An 11292-nucleotide genomic window follows, 5' to 3' on the forward strand; every position below is an offset into this window, starting at 1 on the left:
TTTGTTAAAATTTAGATGTATTTAGATACTATCTAGCAGATACATCTAGATTTTATCAAATCTGAGACAAATTTTATGAGACGAAACAAGTACTACTCCAACACGTTATTTTCTTTGCTTGTATAAGTGTCCTACACGTTACATGACCTAAGAGGCAAAAAGAAACCGTGGCACGTCGCTCATGTGCCGCTATGGGGTAAAAAAGGGTAAACAAAACAAAACTCAAGAGGCTTTTCTTTCACAACCTGCGTCTGCGTCTCCGTATGCTTCTTCCCCGCAACCGTCTCCTCCCACAAAATCTCTCCAACTCCTAATCCAAACTCCGATTCCAACTCCTCCGCCAACCCAAAAACCATAAATAAACCACACTCCAATCCAACAACCTCCTACGCTGCCGAAAAACCCGATCTTTCCGCTACATCGCGCCGTCTCGCCGGTTTAATCGCCGGATTGGAGCATGGAGCTCCGATCCACGCCGCCGGCGACGCGGCGGCTGCTGCTGCTGGCGTGGGCGGCTCTCCTGTGCACCTTCTGCTGCTCCTGCGAGGGGAGGTTCGTCGTCGAGAAGAACAGCCTCAAGATCACGGCGCCGGACACGCTCAAGGGCACCTACGAGTGCGCCATTGGCAACTTCGGCGTTCCCCAGTACGGCGGCACCATGGTCGGCGTCGTCGCCTACCCCAAGGCCAACCGGAAGGCCTGCAAGAGCTTCGACGACTTCGACATCTCCTACAAGGCCAAGCCCGGGTCTTTCCCCACCTTCTTGCTCGTCGACAGGGGAGGTGAGCACAATTGATTCCTATTTCTTTGCCTGCACTTTGGTCGATCTCGCCCTTTAGCCTTATACATATGTTTAGATTGGTTTAGTTTTGGATAGATTGCAACTGAAACACCGACTAGAAGTGAACTAGCTTTTATTTAACTGCCTGGTCTTTCATGCACATTGAAAATTAGATCTTGTCACGTGATGATAGTGATTGAGCTGACTGTTAGTTGACCCAATTTGGCACGACAACCAGATCTGTGACTTGATGTGTGGAGCAAACTTAATCTGAAAAGGCTTTACCGTTAAGAGCCCCTTGCTCAAAGGCACATACTAGGTCACTGTCTTGCTGTTTTGGCCTGTCTATGATGTTCCACTGATTTTGTTTTCAGCCGATTATTTAACTTCTTATTTGCCAGCTCGTCCATGTTGCATTCCACTTGGTTAATTAAAATATGATCAGTCCTGTTGCATTCTACTTGGTTAGTTAATATGCGCCGTGCATGGCATAACATGGTTTTTCTTGTTCTATGTAGATTGCTTCTTCGCAAAGAAGGCATGGAATGCGCAGAACGCAGGAGTGGCGGCTATCCTTGTCGCCGATGACAAGGATGAGCCGCTTATTACGATGGACACGCCTGAAGAGAGCGGGCGGGAGGATTATTTAGAGAACATCACCATTGCGTCAGCGCTGGTCACAAAAAGCTTCGGCGATAGGCTCAGGAAAGCAGTCGAGAAGGGCGACATGGTTAATGTGAATTTGGATTGGAGGGAGTCCCTGCCTCACCCTGATGAGCGGGTCGAGTACGAATTTTGGACTAACAGTAACGATGAGTGTGGTCCAAAATGCGACAGCCAGATTGATTTCGTCAAGAGCTTCAAAGGACCGGCGCAGATACTTGAGAAGAAAGGTTACACACAGTTCACTCCTCATTACATTACTTGGTATTGCCCGGAGTCCTTCACGTCAAGCAAGCAGTGCAAGTCCCAGTGTATCAACCACGGGAGGTACTGTGCGCCTGACCCTGAACAGGATTTCAGCAAAGGGTATGATGGGAAAGATGTGGTGGTTCAGAATTTACGGCAAGTTTGTGTTTATCAAGTTGCTAAGGACAGTCAGAAACCCTGGTTGTGGTGGGACTATGTGACTGATTTTGCAATTCGCTGCCCAATGAAGGAAAATAAGTACACTAAGGAATGTGCTGATGAAGTGATCAAGTCACTTGGTATGTTCGTTTTTCCATACGCCTCTTTATCCTTAAAGTGAGGTGTAGAAGTAAGTTGTATTGAACATTTTTGTGATTTCCAGGACTTGATCACAAAGCAATAGATAAGTGCATTGGTGATCCAGATGCTGATAAAGAAAATCCTGTGCTGAAAGCTGAACAGGATGCTCAGGTTAGTACTTAGTACTTCAGTGCGATCTTTTCTCTTTTATTCATCCTCATAATGTAACATTTTGGACCGATTTACGTAGATTGGCAAAGGCGCTCGTGGTGATGTCACTATCTTACCGACACTAGTCATCAATAATAGACAATACAGAGGTGTGTGCTCTATCAAACCATTATAGTTAACATTTGTATTTGTAAGGTTTCGGTTGTGCTTATCCTAGCATTTGTATTTCTCAGGGAAACTTGACAAAGGAGCAGTTCTTAAAGCACTTTGTGCAGGCTTTAAAGAAACTACTGAGCCTGCTGTTTGCTTGACTGAAGGTTAGAGCATTGATTGTCTTAAGCCCTTAACCTTTCCCCCAGTGTTGCTTTGTGATGAATACTCAACAACCTGTTTGGTGCCTTTCTCTTGAGCCTCTTTGATTTCTTTTATCAAACTGTAGATATACAAACAAATGAGTGTTTGGAGAACAATGGTGGCTGTTGGCATGATAAGGCTGCTAACATATCTGCATGCAAGGTACTTTTGGTGGTCACCGCTTTTCTCCTAAATTCTAGTTCATGGGATAACACTTTTTTCTGTTTAGCAGATGCATATGACGATATTTGTTGTTATGCAGGATACTTTCCGTGGAAGAGTTTGCGAATGTCCGGTTGTGAAAGGTGTAAAATTTGTTGGTGATGGCTACACTCATTGTGAAGGTACCTATCCTGTAGCAACTTAGGATAATATTTTTCTTTGTGTCTTCATTTGTTTTCCAGTATTGAAATAATATCATGGACTGTACCTTGCCTTGGATGTCTGATTACTTTTTAGCACTCTAAACCTTATTACTGAAGATAGTAGTTAGAGACTTTCCTGCACAATAATCAGTTTTTTCAGGGACATACAAGTTTTTCCTTATTGCATTTTTTGTTAAACTTGTCCTTGTTATTCTAGCATTAGGATCTGGACGCTGTGAGATTGACAATGGAGGATGCTGGAAAGAGACCAGGAATGGTCTAACACACTCTGCCTGCACTGTATGTTATTAGCTCACATTTTTGCTAACCTTGATGCTGCCACATACTATATTATTATATGAAATCTAAAGGAAGATTTGCATTGTTTATAACCTGCAGGATGGTGGCTGCAAATGCCCAGATGGATTCAAAGGTGACGGTGTCCACAAGTGTGAAGGTAAGAGTTAGTTCCCAAACTCCATTGTGTTTTCAGAAGTGCCTTGTCTTGCAGAATATGTAGCTTTCAATGGGATAATGTTCATATCCACCAAATAATTTGCTTCCTCATTTGAAACTTATTATTTGACTAACTGTTAGGTTGTAGTTTGTTTCAACGAAAAGTTTGTATGTTTCATTGCATAAATGTGAATATTGACCTAGATTTTGCTCCCCAGTCAAAGTACACTGTCCATTATTGGGCAGATTACTGGTACTCCTTTGTTGTCGTGCTGATGTGAAATATTTTATTTTAGATGTTGATGAGTGCAAGGAAAAGACTGCATGCCAGTGCAAAGAATGCAAATGCAAGAACACATGGGGAAGCTATGAGTGCGGCTGCGGTGGTGGCCTGCTGTACATGAAGGAGCATGATACGTGCATAAGTATGTGCATATTTTCTTTAATAGCTTACTATTACTATTGCCTCTGTAGTTTCCCCTATATGCTTGAGCTAATGTGTAATATTTGGATATCGTAAGGTCCCACGATTTGTAGGCTAGTTATAATCTACTACGTCCATCCCAAAGCTTAAGGCTTATATTTTTTTCAAAAGTCAAACCAGTAAAGTTTGACCAAAAATTTAGAACAATTTATCAACAAATATAATAAGCTTTGGAATGGAGGTAGTATATGACAGATCCCTCATCGTCTTTGCGATTTTTTTTCATTAAATTAGCTGTTGAAAGCTTACCCTAGTAGCATGTAGGTTAGTCTAGTTTTCTGAATTTGGGGATACTGAATCTGACACATTTTATTCAGGCAAAAATGCAGCAGCACAGGTAGGCTGGAATTTCCTATGGGTTATCTTCTTCGGCCTAGCGGCAGCAGGAATTGCAGGATACGCGGTGTACAAGTACAGGATCCGGGTAAGACATACTAGCACAGAATAACTATTATTCATGAATAAGTCTAGGCTGGCGCCTAATACTGTTCTGTGCTGTTTCTTTTTTCTCTACAGAGCTGCATGGATTCGGAGATCCGGGCCATCATGGCGCAGTACATGCCCCTGGACAACCAGGGAGATATCTCCAGTCATTCTCACCATATCGAGATGTGAAGAGCAGCAGTAGAGGCTGGTTCTTCCAGGATTATGGAAAAGATGATGATAGGAACAGATAACCACTTGTGATGCATATGCGTGATGAAACGATCTTCTGTGTAGTGTGCTCTGTTGGGCCCTCGTGTAAATTCATAGATAAGTTAGAATTTTTTTTCTTAAGTTTGAATGATGTGATGATCTCTTTCTTTCATTTTTTTTTATATCGGGAAAGAGATGTCAAACTCATGTCATTTGTGTTTCTTTTTCCTCTGTTTTCCTCCTTTGATCCTCATACTCTTAGTAATTCAGAGAATAGCTAAAATGATTGAGAACACGTCTGAGTGTGGTTTGTGTTAAAAGAGAACGCAGATATAGGTAGCTTAGCACCTGTCAGGAAGGCTGAGAAATTGCAGGCCACTAGTAAAGTAATTGTAGCTGCAGGCAATTTATTGAGAATGGAAAGGAGTGATGTATCTTGTTAGGTAGAGGTAGAGGCCACGTCCGGGCTTGATTGCAGGAAGAGGCGACGTTCTAGCAAATTTGAGAATGCATTACAATAACCTGTCTCTGTACTCACTAACCCTCTCTACCTCACTCTGTCTTCTCATTGTGTGTCCCTTAATTTGTACAAAAAACCAGACAAACAGGTTCAGGTTGGATATCTACAGAATGGAGGGAATAAGTATCTGAACATTATTCCACTTCAGCTGAAAAAGAAGGAAAAAATATCTAGTTCACATTTTTCTGAGATTAACAGGAGCATTCGAGTGCTAGGAACCACCTTCTGTAGGGGAAGACATCAGTGGCAGTGAATTGACCATATCTGTTTTGTACTAACAACTTGAGGCTTTGACCTTGTCATCGATCTCCAGCCACCACTCTGGTGCCCTGGGACGGATGGAGTCATGGAAGATGATTTATCTGTGTAGGACTTTTTTTTGGTTTGGTTTTGGTGTTGCTGCTGCGTCACACAAACAGTGTTGGTTGTGTTGTTTCGACAATACTATCGCGGTGCGCTTGGTTTGGCGTTGCCAAAGAGCTTGGAAGTTTTTGTGGACAAAAGAGCTGATTCTTGTTATAGTCTGTTAGCGCCCTTCATGGGCATAGTCTGCCACATTGCAATCTTCTACAACCCCTCTTTCGAGCCTTTGTGAGCAACATCGTCGGCCTAGCTGGACAATGCTAGCCCGGCTGAATGGCTAGATCAGGTTGGTGCCCGTCGATATGCTTGGTGTGCAATGGTCGATATGCTTGCGGCGATTTAAGGAGATTTGATCCGCTCCTCTACATATCTTTGAAGGTTTTTCAGTGTGTCAGTTTTTTGATATATGTCCATTGCCAGCAACATCTAGGGGTTGCTTTGGCGAGAATTCCCCGCTGTATTATTTATAGTTTCTTGGGCATCTCCAGCGGCGCGACGCAAACGGTCGCTTTCGTCCGTCGTGACCGGAAATGCTTCTGGGGCCTGTTCCAGCGGGGCGATGCAAAGTGACCGGGCCGTCCGCGGAGACGCAAACCTGGCCCAAATATGCGCCAGGTTTGCGTCTCCGCGGACGCTCGGCGGTCGCGGAAAATGTCCGCGTTGGGTACATCCGGGCCCGGTCGGCAGTGACTAGGTAAGCAAAAGATTTTTTCATTACTATTGATTGGCCAAAAGGACCATCTTTACAAAGATGGTTAGTGGAGTTAACCTAAAACTACAACGGCCGTACCTACTCGTCGTCGCGCGGCCTACACCGGCCTCGGTTACTCGCAGTCGCGCGCCCTACTACTGGCCGCCGGATGGGCCGGCGCTGTCGTCGAAGCGGGAGCGCTTCTTGCACTCCGCGCGCCGCGCACGCCGGCGAACGAACATCTCGTCCTGCCGCTTGCGGCGTTCGAGGGCCTCGGCCAGGGAGCTGTCCCACAGGGCCGTCGCCTGGGCAATGGCTACCTTGGTAGCCGCCGCCTCCGCCGTCGCCCAGGCCTCCTCCTCCTCTGCCGCCGCTGGACCGCCCGCCGCCCGGGCCTCCTCCTCCGCCGCCGCTGGACCGCCGCCGCCGCCGCGTCCTCCTCCGCTGGACCGCCGCTGGATCACCGCCACATCGGCGACGAAGCGGACCACGTCCCTAGCCGCCGCCGCCACGGCTTCGTCCACGGCGGCGATGGCGACCTCCGGCTCCGGTTCTCTGCTCGACCCGCGCGGAGAAGGGCCCCTCTGTTGGAGCGAGTCCAGGTCGGAGCACATTAACCCCAGCCATGGCCATCGCATAGTTGTGGGCTTCCTCCTCCGCCAGCCAAGCTCGACGGCGCTGGGCATCCCCGGTGGGGACTCGAAGGACGCGAGCAGAACCAGCTGGTCACCGGCGCACTCGAAGCGCATGGGCACGGGGACGTCGTCGTCCGCAATGTCGTGGATGACGGCGTCGGCCGGAGGGCCGCGATGGCCGCCGCGCCTCCGCGAGCTCGGCCCTGGCGTCGGCGAGCTCGGCCATGGCGTTGGCGATCTCCGCCCTGGTCGCCGCGAGGCGCCCTTTCACGCGCTCTGCCACCTCCGCCTCCGTCGCCGCCACCTCCAGGTCCAGCTGCTGCGCCTCAACGCCGGCGGCGGCTACCTCATCTTCCTCCTCCTCCGGGTGGAGCTGGCGGCACATGTGAACAACGTGCTCCCAATTCATGTGGTCGGCCATGGATGGATGGTAGCTTGAGGTGTGCCCGTCGCCCCCGCCGGTGTCCACCATATATAGCCACGGCGGGGCGGGAAACGGCGTTGGCGCGCACGGCGTTTCCCGCGCGCGCGAAACGCCGGCGAAACTTGCCAATGTATTGGGCGCGCGCGGGAACGATCGTCGTCGCGCGGGAACAGTTAATCGCCGGCGGCAGTCCTCGATGGGACGTAAAACGCCATTAGCGACCTTGACGCTGTCCCGGGATAAAATATACGTCCGCACCGCTGGAGCTACCCCCGACGCAAACGGTCGCCCTGGCCCACAACGCATCCGCGGGCCGACGCAAACGGACATTTCGGACGTCGGCCCGCTGGAGATGCCCTTATGTCTTCGTGGGTTCAAAACTGTATGGGTACTGGATGTACCATAATTTAATTGAAAAATTTGGAAATGAAGAGCATTCTGCTGCACACTTGTTGACCACAACATGCACCTACCTCTCCCCCTCTCTAAACCCATGTAGTACGTTTGTTTGCACGCTTACTTCAGAGTGGTAGTTGCGTCTAGCAGTCTCAGTACAGCCACATGTCCACTCCCACTCCTCCACCTAACCCCTCTGTTCCATCGCGTCGCACGGCAGCACGATAAAACACCCACGCTCTTTTGCTGTCTCTCCGTGCATCTCTGCCAGAACAAACACAAAGCTGCTGCTTCAGTTCATCCTCCAATCAAAAGGTGTCTCTGCTGACCACTGCCTCTGCAAAGAACAAGTAAGTTGCTTAATTATAATCTTCTTGTTTCAAAGAAAATCTTAGTGCTAAACAGTTCTGGCAAACAATTACAAAATGTGGGAAATAAACTCAGTTTTTGATCAAGCTTTGCTTGCGAGTGCAGTGGGATCGGAGCACGAGAAGACCGTGGACGTGGATGGCATCCCCTTCCCGCAGGAGATCATCGCCGGCACCAAGACGCTCTCGCTCGTCGGCCATGGCAAGTCTCTCGAGCAATTTGACATGAGGAAACAAAATCATCTCTGTTTCTTTTTTTCTGACACAGCTGAGCTCGATGTGCAGGCGTCACGGACATTGAGATCCATTTCCTTCAGATCAAGTTCAACGCCATCGGGGTCTACCTCGACACGGCCGGCGTCATGGAGCATCTGCAAGGCTGGAAGGGGAAGAACCAGCTGCTCGAAGACGAGGCTTTCTTCAGCGCCCTCGTCTCCGGTGAGATTATTAGTTCTGTTGATGATCGATCGAGGTGGACAGTAGACCACATGTTTCTGATACGTTGCCGTGGATGCACGCATGCAGCTCCGGTGGAGAAGGTGCTGAGGCTGGTGGTGATCAAGGAGATCAAGGGCTCGCAGTACGGCGTGCAGCTGGAGAGCTCCGTCAGGGACCGGCTCGTGGCGACCGACAGCTACGACGACGACGAGGAGGAGGCGCTCGAGAAGGTCGCCGACTTCTTCCAGTCCAAGTACTTCAGGCCAGGATCCGTAGTCACCTTCCACTTCCCGGCCACCCCCACGGGCGCCGCGGCCGAGATATCGTTCGCGACGGAGGGCAAGGAGGAGACCAAGGTGGCCGTGGAGAATGCCGGCGTTGCGGAGATGATCCAGAGGTGGTACCTCGGCGGCGAGTCGGCGGTGTCGCAGAGCACCGTCAAGAGCCTCGCCGAGCATTTCGCCGCGGTCCTCTCCTCTCCATGATTCGTTCCAAGTCGTCATTGCTTGTGTAATAAAAATACACGTACAGTTCAAAAAAAAAAAATACACGTACAGTACAGTACTATTCTTCAGATATGTGAAACGCAAGAATGCTACTCTATTATTTTTTAACTATATATGAATTTATTTACTCCATATGAAATAACCTTCCGATTTCTATCATAAGAATGTAGGTCGAACGGTGATTATTTTTGAACTTCTTAAATGCAAGATTTTTTTTTTGTCTTACTCCCTTCGATTCATATTACTTATCGCTAATATGAAATTTATAAATAAATCGGAGGGACTATTCAATTCCAACTTTCACCCCATATGAAATTTATAAATAAAAAGACCGAGAGAGATTCCACCCCGGCTTTGTCATTAATGTACATGTGAGGATTCGAAGGCGCTTTTGCATCCCGACTATTACACCACGGTAGTTTCCAACCCCATGTAAAATTTACAAACAAAATGACAAGGTTATTTCTCATGTAACCGATTTGTACTTCGAAAAAATTATAAGCACACAATTATAAGAAAAGACTATTCATAAGGCTGCTTGCTTGGTTGGGCTTGTTTACATGCCTGCTTACGATTACAAGCAAGCCTACAGCCGGAAGACCTACTTTGTCCCAATAACGCAAGGTCACATAGCCTCCTATTACCGTTTAAAGGGCAACCTACACACCAACCAGATCGGTCTATACACCGTGTGTCCGCTCCACACACCCTAGCGGTGGCATGGACATGGCTCATAAATTGCGAGTCCCTTATTTTGTCCAGTATTTTCTGGTTTATGTCTGGCTTTTCTGTTCCCTTTTCCTCTTGTTATATTTTTTTTCTGGTATTTTAGTTTCAAAAAATATTTATATTCAAAAATATTTTAATTTTTAAAAAGTTCAGATTAAAAAGTATCGAAATAAAAAAACAGATTTAAAAACTGTTTACATTCTAAAAAAAATAGATATTAGATATTTATTGAATTTCGAAAATCATCAAAAATATTAAGATTCGAAAATTTGTTGAAATTGGAAAATGTTCATATTTAAAAATTGTCCAAATATTTAGATTCCAACAAATTATTGAAATTTAGGAAAAAGATCAGATTCTCAAATTGGTAAATTTTGAAAATTTTAGATTCAAAATTAGATTCGAAAATTGTTCATAATATTTAGATTTTGGAAAAAAACAGAAAAGGAAAAAAGAAACATAAAAAATGGAGATAGAGGATATTTGTTTGGGCCCATCACAAACGCCGCTTTGGGCGGTGAAAGGGTACCTTGCCCCTATGTTTGTTTTTTGTAATTGATGAAAATTCATATAGACTGATGTTTTCAATATTGAGTTTTTGTTGGAAGGAATACTCCATAGGTTTTGCTTGAAGTCCATATGTTGGATTCAAGATATGTGATGTCAAGAGACAAGCTTTGGCTCGAAGTCAGTGTCACAATCCTCCAAGGCACATGAGTTGAGCTATTGGTGACCAAGACCTAGAACATGCAATCAACTGAAGTGTTCCGGCTTGAATAAAGCTCATGAGCACCGTCATCAAGGTCTAGCGGGACACGGTTAATTCTCTCGCCCTCTTATGTTGTCGGGTCACGATGTAAAAGGAGAGTGGAAGAGCTCGAGACGAAGTTCGAAGGAGCACTCGAAGATGAAACTCGGAAAAGCGCGACAAGGTAGTTTCCTCTTTTTTGTTTTTTCTTGAGTATAGGACCCCGCACTATTAAAAGGGGGCCGGAGTCGTTATTTGATTCTTTGGCTCAAATCATCTTTCTCTTTCCTCCCATTCGCTTGGTATCCTTCATCAATTTTATCTTCGCCACCACATGGCGTCTTTGATTCCCTCTATAACTCCAAAAGTGGGTCGAATTTGGTTTGGCGTTTGCTATAATTTTTTCTAGCACTTTTGTTCGCCACAGAAATATTTCGTCTCTTGGTTCCATCTTTATTCTCCACGATATTCCGCTCTTGCTCTCTCCAATATTTTTGTCCCGATGGCGATCGAAATTTGCTCCGATCTTACGGGATAGAGACTCAAAATTTGCTCCGCTTTTTTTGCCAAAAGAAATTAAAAAAGAGAGGACAAAACAGCACAGCCAGGAGCTATTTATTTTTCACGCCAACAGTCGTTCTGGCCGGTTAAACCGGCTGGCCGTGTTTGTTTTTCCTGGCGCGGCCCGCTCCCTTAATTCACGCGAGCTGCTGCCGCTCCTCACCCGCGTGGGCCGCGCGTAGGCCCACATCGCTACAGCTGCTCAGCTGCTCAGCTGCCGCGCGTAGGACTTTGCTTGGCTCGACCCACGTACGCTGCACGATTCTCCACGCCGCACGCTGCTACCGGGAGCTGCTGTATGCCGAGCTGGTCGGCGCGGAAGCCGTCGCCGCACACCCCGCGCGCCCGGATTTTACTAACTGGGCCGCAGCCCAACATCAGGTAAGGCGGTTTTCTTTTTCGTTTCTTTTTTTTCTGTTGTTTGTTTTCTTTTTTAAAAGAATCTTTTTTAAAAATC

The 11292-nt window shown here is 46.9% G+C and overlaps 2 protein-coding genes across 2 annotated transcripts; both read left to right on the forward strand.

The window, feature by feature from the left end:
* The first annotated feature begins 214 nt into the window (after positions 1 to 214).
* Positions 215 to 4663, forward strand: LOC127300064 (vacuolar-sorting receptor 1). The gene is made up of 12 exons (XM_051330144.2): positions 215 to 782; positions 1300 to 1989; positions 2073 to 2161; positions 2241 to 2310; positions 2395 to 2478; positions 2601 to 2677; positions 2778 to 2859; positions 3098 to 3180; positions 3280 to 3337; positions 3633 to 3761; positions 4138 to 4244; positions 4337 to 4663. Exons 1-12 carry the CDS (start codon positions 458 to 460, stop codon positions 4433 to 4435), a joined length of 1893 nt encoding a protein of 630 aa, XP_051186104.1. The 5' UTR covers positions 215 to 457; the 3' UTR covers positions 4436 to 4663.
* A 2989-nt stretch (positions 4664 to 7652) lies between these two features.
* Positions 7653 to 8929, forward strand: LOC127300065 (chalcone isomerase-like protein 2). Its single transcript, XM_051330145.2, has 4 exons — positions 7653 to 7835; positions 7960 to 8055; positions 8139 to 8291; positions 8379 to 8929. Coding segments are annotated over exons 1-4 (648 nt in total). The 5' UTR covers positions 7653 to 7834; the 3' UTR covers positions 8777 to 8929.
* The last annotated feature ends 2363 nt before the right edge of the window (positions 8930 to 11292 follow it).

Source organism: Lolium perenne, chromosome 5 (assembly GCF_019359855.2).
Source record: "Lolium perenne isolate Kyuss_39 chromosome 5, Kyuss_2.0, whole genome shotgun sequence".
Lineage (NCBI taxonomy): Eukaryota > Viridiplantae > Streptophyta > Magnoliopsida > Poales > Poaceae > Lolium > Lolium perenne.

What these genes read in the sequence shown, in the direction of transcription:
- LOC127300065 (XM_051330145.2), top strand. An exon ending in GCTCTCGCTCGTCGGCCATG is followed by an intron (nt 8,056 to 8,138) that starts GCAAGTCTCTCG and finishes CTCGATGTGCAG; the next exon opens with GCGTCACGGACATTGAGATC. An exon ending in CTTCAGCGCCCTCGTCTCCG is followed by an intron (nt 8,292 to 8,378) that starts GTGAGATTATTA and finishes GCACGCATGCAG; the next exon opens with CTCCGGTGGAGAAGGTGCTG.
- LOC127300064 (XM_051330144.2), top strand. Translation starts at nt 458, where the DNA reads ATGGAGCTCCGATCCACGCCGCCGGCGACGCGGCGGCTGCTGCTGCTG. An exon ending in TGAAGTGATCAAGTCACTTG is followed by an intron (nt 1,990 to 2,072) that starts GTATGTTCGTTT and finishes TGTGATTTCCAG; the next exon opens with GACTTGATCACAAAGCAATA. An exon ending in TGGCTACACTCATTGTGAAG is followed by an intron (nt 2,860 to 3,097) that starts GTACCTATCCTG and finishes TTGTTATTCTAG; the next exon opens with CATTAGGATCTGGACGCTGT.